Raw genomic sequence first — 17,295 nt, forward strand, 5'->3', positions numbered from 1 at the left:
AATACTTGTGTTTTTTATAAATTCAGGGCCAGAGCAAATATTTATTTAGAAAAAGAGAAGCTAATGAGTTAAAGTGGTTTCACAATGTAGCAAGAGAACCATTCATGTGACAAAAGCAAAACATTAATCACATTTTAAGTCCGCTTCCTTAAAAACAGGCTTATTAGAGACTGAGGTTCATTGAGACTTGTTTGCTTTTAAATGGATCTCTTTTTTTTTTTTGCTACTTTGAAATGGAACTGTTGACAGTGCTATATTTATACCTTACAAATGAATTTGGATTTGATCAGTGATGATGAACCTATGGCACTTGTGCCAAAAGTAACACGTCACAAAGTTTTGGGTTGATATACCAGCATTCACCAACATCTATTTTCGAAATCGCACCTGATCTCACATGATTTGCAGAGACTATGGAGGCCATGTGAGAGTGGGCTATCTTTTGTGTGGCCTCTGGAACTTATGTGAGAGAGCTGTTTCTTGCGCAGCGTCTGCAGCCACCAAAAAATACAAGAATGGGGCATGTTTTCACACTGTTTTCAGAGGCTGCAGAAGTTATGAAAGAACATTATCTGAAACTGCTTCAAGAATAGAGGTCTTGTGTGACCTGGATCAGCCTCGGGTAGCTTCAGGGCCTGTTAACAGAAAAAGAGCACCTCCTGAAGATAGGTGGTATGTGGCAGACTCCTTGGAGAACAGTACAAGGTGGCTGTTTTGAGTGGCAGTGGTGGAGCTAAGGCTGAAGCTGATGCCTAGGCGTTAGGCCTTGCTCTGATGCTGCCATTGAGTATTGCTGTTCAGGATGGCATGTATGGTGAGGAGACAGAAAATTATTTCTCTTTTGTTCCTGGGTAATTTTGTGTGTGCGTGACATGCCAGAAAAGTCAAGTTAGGCATTTTCTGAATTTTTGACATGCCGAGCCCAAAAAGATTATCCACCACTGGACAGATTGATAAAGTTCTTTCCAAGTTAGCAAAGAGGTTCTGTTGCTTTCTAATAAATTTCCTCCTGTTCAAAAAAGCTGTATGATCAAAATCTGCCATTACTGCACAGCCCTATAGGGAGCCCATAGATACAAAATGAATCCCTGGGCTGCAGTTTAACTTCAGAGTAAAGTGAAGGATCTAGAATTAGTCTGGATTGGAATGACAGCAATGGTGTCAAAGTGTGGAAGTATGGCTTTCTATACAAACTGGCCAAGTGGGGATTTCTTGGTGCAGGATTATACTGCCCAGAAATTGACATGAGATATTTATTTTATTGGAAATCCAAAACTGCCACAACAACCTGTAATGAATGTAATTCTGTACAAAAGAATTCAGATAGAGCAGCTTTTCTCAATTGGGATTCCATGAGAGATATGATTGAAGAAAAATGAACATTTTTGGGACTTGAGCTTAATGTTGAATGTATAGCCTGGAAACCAGACTGTGTTCTAGGCCTTCCTTAAGTGTAAAAGCCTTTGGACCAATCACTGTCTCTCAGCCTAGCCCACCTCACAGGGCTGTTATTCTGGAAAAAGAGGCAGGAGCTTTAGGTATGTTAGTTGCCTTGAGTTATATATAAAAGAGCAGGATACAGATAGAATAATAATTCCATGGACTGTACAACGTTAAAACTCAAGAGTGGTAGAAATTCTTACATACCACAACGTAATTTAATTCTAATTTATTCCTCCATTTGCATGACATAAGATAAGCAATGGGTGATCAGGACTGTGGTGAACAGTCATCTCTTTCCTATCTTGGACTAACTTTGCACAAAATGCAGTATTGTACACCAAAGATTACAAAACACTTTAGTTTAACTACTCAAACATAAATCTCATATTAAGCTTTAGTGTGTGAAGTAGCTATTGCATGCAACCATAAATTGGTTTGTTTCTTTTGGGTTAGCTAGTAGCCCATGGCATCAGGGTTGCAATATTCTAACCAGCAGGACATTCAGAGTTTTCTGAATCAATTTGCTGCCACCTAGCAATAGATAAAAATATTGGTAAAGATACTGGTCAAGTAGCCAGGTGTTTTCAAATTCTCCAGAACCTAGGGCGTTAAGTTCGTGAACCAAATGGGGGTGCTGATGGCGGTATTTGTTCAGACTATGTGAACTCCAGGGTTATTTAATTGACAATATAGCAAAACCCAGGTGCCTTTGTTACTTGTGAACATTTATCACTTTTACTCTTTTCAAGCGAGGGAGAAAAAAATGGGTGGGGGATCCATGCAGTTTTCAAGCGTTCGAAGCGAATAGAATTGGCCCATCCCACTTTCCATAGCTGATTTCAACGCGGGGGTGTGGGGGGGGGGAGGCAGGGAAAGGACAAGAATGACCACAGTAACGAAAGAAACCGATTCCAAGCAGGAAAATCTCCTGGATGAAGCGGTTGCTAGGCGACGGGGGCGCGCTCCTCTGCCTCGCGCTCCTCCTTCGCTGTTGGCTCTTGGGCTCCAGCGCGTGCCCGTGCGAGCAGCCTGCGCTTTGCAAACCTATCTCGACTCAGTACGACTTCGAGGTACGCAGACGGAGGGTCTTCTGAAACGGAGCAACGGGGAATTCAAGGGCAGGGGTGGAGAGACACGTGTTACTGCCATCGGTCCCTCTCTGGTCTTCCTTCTGCAGCTGCTAAATAGGTTGCCTTGCACTCCACTTAATGTTTCTGAGCGGTCACTTAAAACGTCAAAAGTGCATCAGAGGAGGCCCTCGCAACTACTGTGGCTCCTCGCCTTTTGAAGCTGGGGCACAGCAGCTTTGTGTTCTTACAACGTGAGTAAGATTAATTAAGGATCTAGCATAGCAGCTGCGCTTGCCGGATCTGCTGAGCTTTGTTGGTATTAAACGTGTCAGGTATTTTTTGTTGTGGCTTAGAGAATCATGGGAACCTGATTTCTTTGATGGCTTCATGGTTCCAGGCATTGTTTGAAGCTAGATAGTGGTTTATGTAGTGTTCAGGGTATTATTAGAGTGGCGACCAGTGCTAAATCTCTAGACTTTGGGTAGATGGAAAAGATCCAATACTTGAAAACTGGCAAAGGACAGAATCTGAAACCTGTATTCAAAATACCGTTTGCAGCAATCCGACTTCATTTTGGACTGCTAGATTATAAAAGGTATAAGGGCCTTGTTGGTGAGGGATGGAGGACAGAGGCAATCCTAATACTGTTATTATATACAACTCATATTTTCCACTTGTTAACTGGATAAAGTCTCTTATAACAAAATGCTAGTGTGCTGGCAAAATTGTGGCAAAAGTCATATAAACACACCTTAGAATCTTTGTTATTAAATAGCAACTTCAATTCATTTAAAAAGTTGCCACTCTACATTTTACGAATTGAAAAACACAATTTTATATTTGATCATGATTCTTTATTATGGAATACATTAATTAAGGAATGTGCCTACCTGCCTATCTAATTCTATCTAATTCTAATGCTAAAAATTATCATGTCAAGAGTAAAAAAGTGGGGGAAAGAGATATTATTTTTTGCTGTGCCTTTCTAGGTCTTTGTATTTGATGTTGGTGGGAAGACCTGGAAATCTTATGACTGGACACAAATTACAACAGTGGCAACTTTTGGAGACTATGACCCTGAGCTTATATGTTATGCTCATTCAAAAGGATCCAGAGTTGTTTTAAAAGGTTTGTTTTATCCAGAGTAACATAAATTGTTAACAATTGCATTTTATACAGTTTGTTGGTATGGATCCTCTGTATTGTAGCCTTCTGAAGTCAATTAACTTTATTCCTTGGACATGTGCCTAATTATAACACATAATAATTATTCAAGAATTATGTCTTATTTTTCACAAGTTTATAGTGACTATGCCATCATTTTCCAGATAGTTCATATTCTCTATTATGTGAAACCCCTCCCCCCCAATAAATGGAAGATATGTTGACTGAATTGCCTTAGGAATCTATTTTAAATAGAAAAACATCCCACTGGTTTTTAAGTAAGTTTTGTCAAACAGGTGTCAATTTGGGTTGGCTGTCACCAAGCCAGTCTGTTCCTAAATAATATTAAATTGCTCAGCTCAGCATGATAGTTCGAAACACAGATAAAGTGTTAGAACAGCATTGATGAGACCACACTTGGAATACTGCATCCAGTTCTGTCATTGTGATACAAAAAAGATACTGAGATTCTGAAAAGTGCAAAGAAGAGCAGCAAAAATGATAAAGGATTGGAGGCTAAATTGTATGATGAATGGTTGAAACCTAAGTATGTCTTGCCTGTTGAAGAGAAGGATCAGGGCGGACATAATAACTGTCTCCCAGTACCTGATGGGCTGTCACAAAGAAGAGGAGATTGACTTATTCTCTAGGATGCCACAGGGCAGAACAAGAAGTAATGGGTGGAAGCTTGTCAAAGAGAGGTGCAACTTAGAAGAAATTCTGACAGTAAAATAATCAATGAAATAGCTTGCCTTCTGGGGTTGTGGTTGCTCCATCAATGAAGGTCTTCAAAAATAGACTGGACCACAACTATTTGACTATGATGGTATTAGACTCCTGCCCTGAGCAGGGGGTTGGACTAGAAAACCTCTGAGGTCCCTTCCAGCCCTATGATCTATGATTCTATAATAATTAGAAATAGACCATTCTCCTGAGTGAGGAAAAAAAGGAGCACTGCTGGTTTTAAGATGTTGGTTGCATCCTGCTATTTCCTTTCAAAAATTACTTATATTTTTCAAATTCTATAGACCTGTTATTCAAGAAATATTTTTAGCTACTTAAATGTGCTTTAAGCTCTAGAAACTGTTTATGATACATTACTCACAGATATTCTGTATTACAGGAGTCCCCAACCCCCCCCCCCCGGTCCGTGGACCAGTATCGGGCAGCAGCATGCCAGCAACTGGTCCACACAAACAAGCAAAGCCCCATCCATGAGATGCAGGCAGCACACAAAACCACACATCCTCCAGTCTGGAAAAACCTTTCTCCACAGAACTGGTCCCTGGTGCCCAAAAGTTTGGGGACCTCTGCTATAGTATAATACAAGTAGCCTTGTTCAAATTGTTTTTTTTTCCCCCCTGTGGAAATTCTCAAAGGAATAATACTACACAAATTCCTCATTTCAATTTATGTTTGAAGGAAAAAGGCCATATGGCCAATGCATTTGGAGATAAATGATATTGTGGTAATTTAAATGAATTAAGTATGCGTGGCTATTGATGATATGCATATGATAATGAGTGTTACTTTTTGGAACTTCATTGTTGAGTATAGCTACAGTAGAAACACTGTATTTATTTTATTTTGAATCATTTTTCATACATGCTTTGCTTCATAAAAGCAATTCCAGATCATTCATTTAGAGAGAAATGAAACTGAATTAATGTAGCTGTGATATAAAACTCAGTTCCCCCCTCCCCCACTCTCATGGGACATAACTTCAGGGCAAACATCTGGGTGATTTCTTTTTAAAATTCCATTTAGTGGTGCAAACATAGTGGCAATTAATTGTTATGTGTTGTTTAGGAAACTTATCTGTGAAGAAAATTTTAAAACCTGCTCTTCGAATAGCCTGGATAAAACAAAAAATCAGCCTGGCTAAAAAGCAATATATGGATGGAATCAATATAGACATTGAACAAACAGTTAAAAAATCCTCAGCTGAATATTATGCATTAACTGCTTTAGTTAAAGAAACAACAGAAGTTTTTCACAAAGAAATTCCTGGTTCTCAGGTAAACTAGAAGGAAAGGTTATGTTTTACATTAAATTCTCCATTTAGTCAATCCTCAGTCTTAAAATATGAGTTTGTTTTGACAGTATTGGCTGTTATGAGCGCACATTTTAATGCTGCATATTTGTTGGTGCTAATATATTGTCAAACCAGCATCAACACAACTAAAGGCTTTTCTTCACTGATACTTATCTACAGCATGGGAACCTCTTTTTTTCACTGCTGCCCTGACATTCCCCTTCATCTTCCCCTTTCATCTTCAAGTCAGCCCAGTCTATTTTTAAAGAAATTTTAGCACTTCTAGTGTTCAAGTAATGTTTTCTCCTTAAGTAGACAACAACCATAACAGTTTTATCATGGGTATCATCTGTTATGCTTCACAGAGCCATTTTGTTTTTGCCGTCAGGTGACCCCGACAGAGTGTTAGAGTGTCTCCATGCTCAAAGTTGGCCATTTCAGACTGGAGTAAGGACATTTCATTTGTATCAAGCACTGGTCTCTGTCCTGCTTTCAGCAGCATAAGAGCCTGGTTTTTTTCAAACCTGGCTCCCTCCCTATACCTGCCAGGCTCCAAGTTGATCACTGGCTCAAGATCAGCCATGGCAAAATAAGGGGAAGGAGGGTGCACTTGAGGAACGAGCACTGTTCTGCTTCATAGTACAGTCTACCTATTGAACCTCTTAGCTGTTGTTTGGAATTTTAAACATGGGCGCAGTTCTGTCTTAAACCCCACACTAGCAGCTGCTATTGGAATTATGCTAAACATGCTTGTTGTAAACCATAAGATGTGCTGCTGGATAACAGCTTTAGCTGGTTTCAAAAAAGGATCAAATCAATTCCTGGAAGTCATATGGATATATGGCTACTCGCCTTGATGGCAGTGTAATTGACTCATAGACAGCCATCTGCTGGGAGACTAGTGGGTTTCATGTGCAGTTGGTTGACCACTCTGAGAATAGACTGCTGGGCTAGATGGCCAAGGGTCCGATCCAGCAGAGTACTGCTTAGATTCTTATAATCCAGGCCTATGAGTTGGTGATTACCTCAGAAGCTGTTGGATAAAGGTCTCCCTTTTCTCTGTTTGGTCAGTTGTTACACACACAAAAAGGAGGTAGATAAAGGAGAAGCAGGTTTTGACAGATGGCTTAACTATCAGTGAAAACCATCAACAATCACAATTGTGTTATGATTGACAGATGAATTTTCCCCTGGTTTGGGAAAGGTGGGAGAGTAGAGACCAATGCTACGTGGGAAATGTAAACATCCACCTAATGACTGCAACCCAGAACAAAGGAGTTGGGATTGGTAACAGCAATGGTACAATCTGTGCTGGTTGAGTTTTCTGCTGGCTCATCAATAGGAGAGCGTTTTAATTGAGCCATGATGAAGAACGGAAATGTGACTAATAATAGAGTCACACTAGAAACAAAATAATTATATTTGGGAGGCCGCAGCAATCTGAATTTTAATTTTCTAAATGATATATTCTATCCTTGTAAATTACAAACAAGGCATTTTACAAATAGTCGTAAAATAAAATGAAAATGAAGATAGTAGCAGGAAAACAATGTGAATAACCCTGTTTTCATTAAAAATATAAAAGAAAAAGAATATTTTACATGCCATATAAAAGATACAGCTGATATATATATTAAGTCTCTCCCACCTTTCCCAAACCAGGGGATGGATGGATGGATGGATGGATGGATGGATGGATGGATGGATGGATGGATATATATATATATATATATATATATATATATATATATATATACACACACACACACACACACACACACACACACACACACACACACATACACACACACACACATATATACATACATACATATACATACATAGATACATACTACTAATTCGAAACACCAACCTATAGCTTGCTTTTTGGCTATTTACTCTTAATACATCATGTTGTCAGTATGGAATCCAATAAATTCACATATAGGTAATGTGAATGCTCCAACACTTGAAGTTTTTAAGAACAGACTGGACAGCCATTTGTCTGAAATGGTATAGGGCTTCCTGCCTGAACAGGGGGTTGGACTAGATGACCTCCAAGGTCCCTTCCAACTTTATTATTATTATTATTATTATTATTATTATTAAATAAGGTAGTCCTCAGCATATGACTGGTCACTGAATGACCATTTGAAATTATGACATTCACCCCTGACCCTGTTTCAACGTTACAATAGCTGCATTCCCCACATCATGTAATCTCATTTTGGAGGCTTGGCAACTGGCTTACCTTTATGGCCATTTGCACGTGACTTTGATTTTTGACAGGTTTTTTGCTGGTTTACTTCTGATTTCCAGCAAAAAAAACCCGCATTGTAGAAAATGGATTTGCTTAGCAACTGCAGCAAAAAATGCAGAAAAAGTGGGTCTAGTCACATGATGCCTCATTTTATGACTGCAGTGATTTACAATTGTAGTTCAAGGCTCAGCTACGATTGTTAGTGAAGGACTACGTGGCAACTCCAGATTAGCACATAGTTTTTCTGTACCAATCAAATAATAATGGCACCGAGTGCTCTCAACTCAACCAAAAGGATTGTATTTAAAAAATAACAATGAGAAGAAAATTACATACAATTTAATTTTTAAATTTCCAAATAAAGTGCCTGAAATTTGGATTGGTACCTTGAAACTAACTGACTTGAAACTGTCTGCCTTTGAATCTGAATAGCATAGACAAAATAGCTCATGAGAAGCAGAATGCAAAATTAGGTTCTCAGGATCCTTAATTGCTCTGATATATAAGATTATGGTTGAAAAATATATGCCAGTCTTTTCTGGTCAAATTGTTGCTTTGTATAACATTTTTTAACATTTATCACTCATTGTGAACTATACAAGTACATTCAAATTCTCACATCAAGTGAACAATGTTAATATAAAGGACATATAATTCAAAGTTTCTTCATATCAGATAGCAAGGCTATACAAGTTTTGAAAAATAACAAGAAAAGATGGGTCAGAATTTAATGATCAAACATCACTACTTTTTTTTTTCAGATGTGGCTGCTTTAAGGAAGTGCTGTTCCTGCATTTTGTTTATTCTAAAGTATCTCTTCCAATCATTTTCAAAATATACATATCACTATTATGTAGCTTAATTAAATATGTTTAGATTTGTTTTAACCACATTTTAGGCAACTGCACGTTTTGCAAAAAACTATGGAAAAAATTATTGGTGGGTCAATATTGGAAGAAGGATACTCTGCCTTCTTTAGAAGAATGGGTATTTAAGGTTTCTAATTTAGCAGAAATGGCTAAAATTTCTGCTTATTTAAAGGACCATTCACAAGAGAGATATTTTAATATATGGAGAAGATGGATAGAATATGTTCAGAAGAAGTATGGAACTACAAAGTTTCATTATTTTATGAGTAATGAATTTGTTTATAAATTTATGATGTTAAAGTTTGAAGAGAGTTAAGGGATAATACGATTTTGTTCATTGTATAATTAGTAAACTTAAATAGATTATGTTTAATATGTTTGTATAATCCTGTACTTTGCTCTGGGAAGTCGGGGGGAGGGGGGTGGATGGGTCGAAGTTTAAGTAGTTCAGATAAAGTAGAAATAGTTTTACTGTATATAATATTAATGTTTCAATTTGGAGAGAGGAATTGCTTAGGCATTTCCCCTGGACCGCATCCGGAATGAGAAGGTAGAAGAAGGTGAGAAGTAAGTAGGAAGGTTGAGGAGAGGGGGAGAGTGAGGAAGAGGAAGAAGAGGGAAAGAGGCAAGTTGGTTGGGGGTGGATGCGGTTTGGGGGGAAATGGGTGGGCAATACCGAAAGTGGTGTGTATCAATTTGTTTTATTTTTTATCTGAAGTATTTTTAAGATTGTAATGTATTGTAAAATTGAAAATAAAAACTTTTATAATAAAAAAATCAGAGCAGCTGATTACAAGCTAAAAAAAAAAACTATGGAAAAAAATGAAATCGTTCCAGCACACCTTTACTCATACTAGAACCTTTGGAGTTTACTAATTAAATCCCTGGTATTCAGCCCATATGTCCAGTCTGTGTGCCAGTGTGTGCATTTTAGTTCCCAGAATCCTCAGCAATCACTGTGTGGACCAGTGTTTTTCAACTTTAGCAATTTTAAGATGTCTGGACTTCAACCCCCATAATTCCATTTGAAGTCCACACATCTTAAAGTTACTAAGGTAGAGAAACACAAATTTTGAGATTTGTTCCACTTGTTTACATATTTCCCAGATTGGGAAATATCGTTTTAGCCTGAACCACCTTGATAAAATAATTCTAGAACGGATTGGTCAAATTAGTACCACAAATTCCTTTCCCAAGGTTGACATTATTAAAGAGTTTCAGTTGTAAAGTTTACTAAAATTTATAAGGCAGCTAGCTTCCACTAAAATTATGAGCTGCATTTAGACTTTGCTGATGAGCCCTGCCACAACAATCTATCCCTAATGCTTTTTTGCATTGCATTTTTTCCCCACTATATCATCATTTTGTATGGCTCCTAACTTAGATAACTAAGGTTTCTCTTTGTGCTGGGTTGGGAAATGCAAGTTGGAAGATAACAGGTAGGAGACATCCATAGGACCAAAATCAGTGTAACTGACGTGGGTTATTATTATTGGATTTATAGCCTGCCTTTGTCCTGTGAACATATGACAGAACTCACGGATAAACTGTGGATTGAGAGAAAATGACTATGTTGAACCCACTAGCGAGCCTTTTGATCAGGTAGTTTTTGAGGCTTTATTCTGTCTAGCCGATGTTTATCACCCACAAAATTAATAAAATACACACAAAAGTCAAACCTAATTAGAAGGTTTGCAAGCTTTACATATAAACCTGTGTAGAGAATGCTTATTCACAGCCAAATCTGGTCAGCAAGCTTGTGGGAAAAAGCCCCAAATATATACCAACTACAAAGAACTGATTTTTCAAAGAGCAGGATGTTGAGATAAAGGAGACAGCCACGTATTCTGTGAAATGTAGGCTGCAGATGGAGAGTCTATGAGGTTTAATTGGATATATATCTTTGAACGCTTCAAACAAAGTCTAAAACACTCAGAGGATTGTGCTGTAAGACATAGAATTTTATCACAAAATGTTTCCAAAAGAAATCTTTATATTCTTTTTAAAATACAAGTGGTCCCCAAATTACTATCATAATAGTGATCAGAATTTCCATTATTAAGCAAGGCGGTTGTTACGTATGTCATGCCTGATTTTATGCTCATTTTTTTAACCATGGTTGTTAAGCGAATCACTACAGTTAAGTGACTCAAGCATTCATTAAACAAATCTGACTTCCACTGACTTTGCTTGTCAAAAGCTGGCTAGGAAAGTCATAAATGGAAATCACATGATTCTGGGACACTGCAACTATCGTAAATGCTGGTTGCTCAGCGCCCAAATTTTGATCTTAAGTGCGAGGATAGTCATAAGTCAGTGCCATCGTCGTAACTTTGAATGGTTGCTAAACAAATGGTTGTAAATCAAGGACTACCTGTAATGGACATGGCTGTGGTTTTAATAATTTAAAAATAATTTAAATTTAATAATTTAAAAAAGTTATTTAATTGTGAAGTACTTTGTTGTATAGCCTCGGCTTGGTCCACAGTCCGAAAAGTGGGACAGATTTGAAAAGCTGAATTACAATAGTTGGTTGATCCAGCATCTTGAAAAGAGGCAATAGCAAGACATTCTCGTATTGCTGCTACATCATAGTGTTTATCAAGAGGCAAACTTGACTGAAAGAAAAATTTCACCTAACCTTTTTTTCTTTCTATACATTAGAAATGATTTTGGGGTAGTAAAAATAAAGAAAGGAAAAGAGATATACTGCTTGTGCTTTTCTTTCTCTGCAGGTAACTTTTGATGTACCTTGGTCTCCTGAATGTACAGACAGATGTTACAACTATACTGGAATTGCTGACTCCTGTGATTTCCTATTTGTGATGTCTTACGATGAAAAGAGTCCATTGTGGTCCAACTGCATAGCAAGGGCCAATGCCCCATACAAACAGACTTTAGTGGGTAGAGTATAAAGAGTTATTAGCTTCTTTAATTGGGAAAAAATAAAAAACTGGATCTTTGTATAAAACACCATCGGGGATTGAATCAAAATCAGCCCTAGTCCTACAAACTCTCTACAACCAGTTTCTAAGCTGGAAGGCACATTTCCCTTCTCCAAGTACCACACTATACTGCAAAACCTGGATACATGTAGACCTGGATACATGTAAACCTAGCTACTTATTAGTGTTCTGGTCCTCTTTTTACCTCCCGTATGTATCGTTTTGATTATCAGACTTGCGGTCAGCTTTTTGGATAGCCAGATGTTGTTTTTTTTTCTGTTGGCTTTTCTCTTCCCTCCCACCCTGTAATTGTTTGCAATTCTGCTTTAATTATCTCCCGTTTTAGGTTTGTCCACCCATTCTAAGCACTTTTTTTCTTAATGCCTTCTGCCATGAAATCCTACTTAACATTTCTTTGATGTTATTAAAATCCAAGGTATACTTTTAACTTTCCTAAGTATCTAGAATTCCAAATCTTTCCCAAATTTCCCACTAATTCCACTTTATATACTAAGACTTCTGGTTGATTAGGATCAACTCAGGAATGGCTGATCCCCTTATATCTTCCTTTCTTTTCTAATCCAAACAGTCTTTTGTAGATTTGGGAGGCAAGATTTTGGCAAGATGTCAGAGAAGGATTGTATACAATTAAGTTTCCTATTAACCGATAGGAATCTTAATTGTGTATAATCCTCTGATATCTTTAAATCTGTTAACACCTCTTTTCTTCATGAATAAATGGAAATCTAAATAAATTATATATAAATTAAATATAAAATTAAAGAATAAAATGCTATATTAAAAAAAACCCTACTGGTTTGGTTTTACTTTGAATGCCTATTTTAATTACTTTTGTCTAGTTGATATTACAAGTGTAGATGCCTGAATGCAAATAAATATAACAACCATGAAAGTGCATTTCTGTATTAAATCAGGATATGACCATTACATTCGCATGGGCATTAACCCAAAGAAACTGGTGATGGGCGTTCCATGGTACGGCTATGATTATACATGTCCAAACTTAGTTAAGGTAGGAAAAACCAATTCATTTCTATGGTTTTGTGGGCATGAATTTCACCCCAGGACTATAAGTCAAATAATGTTAAGAACCAGTTTGTCTGTCAGGTATTTGCTTTAGTTTCTCTGTCTCTAAAATCTTAAATAAGCAGTTGTATTTAAACAGGAAACCACAAGAGAAGGCTCCAAAAGTAACCAGTGGGGTGGAGGGGAAAATAAAATCTTAAAAGCAAGAATCTTAAAAGAAAGAAGAGTAATTAGGATAGAGCAGCATGGAATTTTTTTTCTTCCTATTATAAATTCAACAAAAATGGCCACCACTCAGAGAAAGAAATCCTGTAAAACGAGATGTGTAGACTGGGGAATTATGGGAGTTAAAGTCCACATATCTTGAAGTTGTCATTTTTGGAAAATACTGGTCTAAAGTGACATGGATTTTCTTCTGAAAAACATGAAAAAATCCCAGAAATACCAGCTATATCCACATTCAGGCTGCACAAATGCCCCCCTACAAATGATTCAGACACTGCTGCACAAAAAGCTAAAGCGACTGAAGGGACCTTGGTAAGATTTGAAACTCTGCTTAGTTTGTAGTCTGAAACATGTGGTTCTGAAATCAATAAAACCCATTTCTGAAATAACACTGAAAGTCCTGAAGTACCCCTCTTGCCTTAGATAATGATTATTCTTCAAAATACCTGTCTTCCTATAATAGTGTACATAAGCTTACCGCTTAATTTTGGAAATTGAGATTTTCTCAGGCATGAGACAAGTAAGAATTTATAAAGGTTTCCAGTGCTGCATATTTGAGAAATCATTGCGTGTATTAATAACAGAACCCTTTTTGAAGTTTACCATAACTACATAATGGAAATTCCCCTTTTTTCAGGATCATGTTTGCTTCTTTGCAAAGAATGTTTTCTCAGGGGCTCCGTGCAATAATGCCACAATAAGACAAGCCCCCTATAGAATCATCATGACATTGGAGAAGACTTCTACATCTGGGATCCTGTGGGATGAGGAACAAAAAGCTCCCTTTTTAGAATACAAGGTAAATTGTTCTAAGGGTTCCTTTGCATAGAAAGTAAGTGTGTGTGTGTGTGTGTGTGTGTGTGTGTGTGTATGTGTGTGTGTATGTAAACAAACAAAAATATATTAGCACAAAATTAATGTATATTTTCCTGGCTCCATGTGACCATCTTTTGTACACTTCAAGTTTCTCTGTTTAGATTTTAAAATTCCCACCAGTCTTATGGCTTTATACATATACTAAAAGAGAAAAGTACAAATTATGAACAATAGATTGCAACTCAGGTTAGAAAGAGAAAGAACGAAGTGTAAAAGATAAGAAATAGATAATTTTTAATTAAAAAACCAGAGAGACAATATAGCCATGCCAAGATCTCCACAGTCTCTACTATAACTACATTTTAATTCTTCTTACAGCCATTTTTATCAATGGCCTTAACCAACGGAGTTAGGGTTATTAGTGGAAGGAGTATTAGTGCACCCTATTTTATGTATCTTATTCAAAGACATATTCGTGTTCATTTGCTTGGCTGAATGAATTGTTTAATAGAAAATATATAAAAAATAACATTCTGTGAGTTAATTAAAAATACATTGTTCTTCAGACTATAAACTGAAGTTCTTGTTCATAGGTTGTTTTAATAATTTGTTGTATAATTTCAGAAACTTCCTTGTATAGTAGTTTTTATTCAGTTTTTCCTTTAAAATGAAACTACGAAGATGCCTATTTTCATTTTATAGAGAGCAAAATCAGACTAAGTGATAAAATCCAGATGTCGGATAAGATGAATGAATCTGTCACAACAATCAAAACATATTGTGTAGCAATTCTCTCTCTCCCTCTCTCTTCAGGATATTACTTGGGAAAACTTGAAAAGCAAAGGGAGAACACAGGAATATTAAAAATGACAGACATTCCTTCTCCAGTAAAGTTTTTTTTTTATTCCACCTGTATTTTTCACAAATAATTCAAGCTGGCAAATTCTCCTTCCTCCTCCTATTTTCCTAACCCTGTGAATTGGATTGGGCTGTGAGAGCAGTAACTGGCCCAACATTATCTAGCCAGCTTTCATGCCTAAGCAGGACCCATTAATTTCACAATAGAAACTTTTTCTGAAAGCTCCTTTTGCTTAGCCTGGCTTACCTTGCAAGATTTTTGAGAGTAAAACTGTGTGGGAGACAGTAGCCCTATCAGCTCCGCTTTAGTATGTTTAGTATGTTTATCTTTGACCTGGATAACCAGTTAATACATTCTCTTTCTTTTGGTCTTTTGTAGGACTCAAAGAGTGCTTTTCACCAAGTGTGGTTTGACAATCCTAAGAGCATTTCTTTGAAATCAGCCTATGCAAAAGAACATGGTCTGAGGGGCATTGGGATGTGGAATGCAAATTGCCTGAATTACTCGGCAAATGATGCAGCTCAACGGCAAACAGAAACAATGTGGAAAGCCTTGAAAGGCGCATAATTTATGAATTCAGACAGCCACAAATGATTAGTTAAGTTTTTAAAGGGTACAGTATAATGCACAGGAAAAAGCTTGGAAGACTACTTGATGTTCATTTACCTTGTTCCACAATGAGATATGTGCCTCGTTCCTCAGAGCTGTGACATTTTATTTATTTCTCCATAAGGAAAATAATTTACATCAATCATTCTAAGCATGTCCTCTAATTCCAGGAAAGGAAAGGGGAAATATATGTCATAAATATGGCAAATAAAGTTTTTTTTATAATTAGAGTAAAAGGTTTTTGCTTAAAGCATATGACTTATAAAATCAATAATTGGAGGGGAAGCAGAGGGAGCGAAAAATGATTGCATCAATGAACTGTTTTTAATTTACAGTTTGGTTCAGAATATGTTGTTCTGTGTACTTAGTAAATTAAACTATTTTTTTCTTGAAGCAGCTTTGATTTTTCAGATTATGTATAATTAATGTTCTCATTTAATATATACCAGAATTAGAAGTATTTGGAATGTAAAAGTCGAGTTCTTCTGGAAAGTGTTGTAAAATTTTAATATCCTCTTTCTTATCTTCTTTTGCTCAAAGCAATTTGTACTTTTCTATCAATAGCACATTGAGGCCTAATTCCTTGGTGTAGGGATAGGTTTACAACTTGTCTTTCAGGTTGAAGAATTTGAAGAAAGAGCTTGTCTAGGTTTACCACAATGAGATTTTCATTCCAGAAATTCATTCTCTAAGGACAAGAAAAGGTCCCAAATCTAAGTGCCTATTTTTAAGCAAACTATTAAATATATCTCTAGATTGTTTGGCCTTGTAAAATTGACCCTGTTTCAGTCTTTCCAAAGGAAAACACACTTGCTAATAAGGAATAGCTCCAACAGATTATGGAGCCAAGGAATTTGTTTAGGCTAGTTCATATTATCTGCTTCTTACATTCTTTCATCTCTTTGTCATAAAGAACCTTAAAATATCTATAGGAACAAAGTGCCTCATCAATGGCAATTCCGACAACACAAAACCCAGACCATTTCTGATGCAATGTTATCATATTGTCCTTAATAATAATAGCAGCTTTTGTATTTTTTCAATGTGCTTCTTTCTGGTATTGTTATTATCACTAAGAAGCTCAAAGCAGCAATATTGTAGTTATGAGAGGACATTTGCCTTGGAAGGTATTTTTACCTATTCACACATCTGCTCAGTTATATCTTTTTGTGGTAAATTAGGGCAGAGGCAACGTTAATGATTTTCCCATGCTTTGGTAGTATAGTAAAGCTTTCAAAGCTCATTGGCCCTAATCCATCCTTCCTTCCTTCCTTCCTTCCTTCCTTCCTTCCTTCCTTCCTTCCTTCCTTCCTTCCTTCCTTCCTTCCTTCCTCCCTCCCTCCCTCCCTCCCTCCCTCCCTCCTTTCTTCAGTGTCATGGTCATAGCAATTCAGAAATATGTTTACCATTCAGCCTTCTTTAAGTAAACTTATTCCTATATCACTTTAATTATGTAATAGTTATGTATTAGCTATTAATTTTACAAAACTTTTGTGCAGGAAGATAGAATTTTGTTAATTCAGGATTAGTAAAATCCTTGTGAGTAGAACACACATTAGTTTGGAAACATCAAAGGAAACCTCTAATTTTTCTGTTACAAGCAAAAATATAGACGTGCTTAAACTTCAAACATTTAAATATTAGAATGTAACTGAAGAAAAGAACTCATTTCTCTAGCTTCGTTTTATAGTAGTTGGAAACTGGCAGTCTGATTGTTTGAAAGTGCTGTTAAGATTGAGAACAAGAAAAAAAATGTTTTGTATTATGAGATAAAAGCAATCAATCTTCTGTATACCAAAATTGCATCTGGATGGAAATGTGTCTTTTCAAGAATCCAAATAGAGTTTTGCTATATACATCATGATCCCACCCATACCACTTTGCAGGATAACTAACACCTACATAAATATATATATATATTTATTTTAACACCCACGTATGTATGTATGTATG

At 36.7% G+C, this 17,295-nt stretch overlaps 1 protein-coding gene across 1 annotated transcript; it reads left to right on the forward strand.

Annotated features, from left to right (window-relative positions):
• The first annotated feature begins 2,324 nt into the window (after window positions 1–2,324).
• LOC120297863 (di-N-acetylchitobiase-like) lies at window positions 2,325–15,735 on the forward strand. Its single transcript, XM_039320988.1, has 7 exons — window positions 2,325–2,513; window positions 3,503–3,641; window positions 5,487–5,695; window positions 11,577–11,745; window positions 12,722–12,819; window positions 13,696–13,857; window positions 15,112–15,735. Exons 1-7 carry the CDS (start codon window positions 2,376–2,378, stop codon window positions 15,298–15,300), a joined length of 1,104 nt encoding a protein of 367 aa, XP_039176922.1. The 5' UTR covers window positions 2,325–2,375; the 3' UTR covers window positions 15,301–15,735.
• The last annotated feature ends 1,560 nt before the right edge of the window (window positions 15,736–17,295 follow it).

The sequence above is a fragment of the Crotalus tigris genome, unplaced genomic scaffold (assembly GCF_016545835.1).
Source record: "Crotalus tigris isolate CLP2741 ecotype Arizona unplaced genomic scaffold, ASM1654583v1 scf7180000023718.2468807, whole genome shotgun sequence".
NCBI lineage: Eukaryota > Metazoa > Chordata > Lepidosauria > Squamata > Viperidae > Crotalus > Crotalus tigris.

What these genes read in the sequence shown, in the direction of transcription:
- LOC120297863 (XM_039320988.1), top strand. Translation starts at nt 2,376, where the DNA reads ATGAAGCGGTTGCTAGGCGACGGGGGCGCGCTCCTCTGCCTCGCGCTC. An exon ending in AAGAAATTCCTGGTTCTCAG is followed by an intron (nt 5,696 to 11,576) that starts GTAAACTAGAAG and finishes CTTTCTCTGCAG; the next exon opens with GTAACTTTTGATGTACCTTG. An exon ending in CATGTCCAAACTTAGTTAAG is followed by an intron (nt 12,820 to 13,695) that starts GTAGGAAAAACC and finishes CCCTTTTTTCAG; the next exon opens with GATCATGTTTGCTTCTTTGC.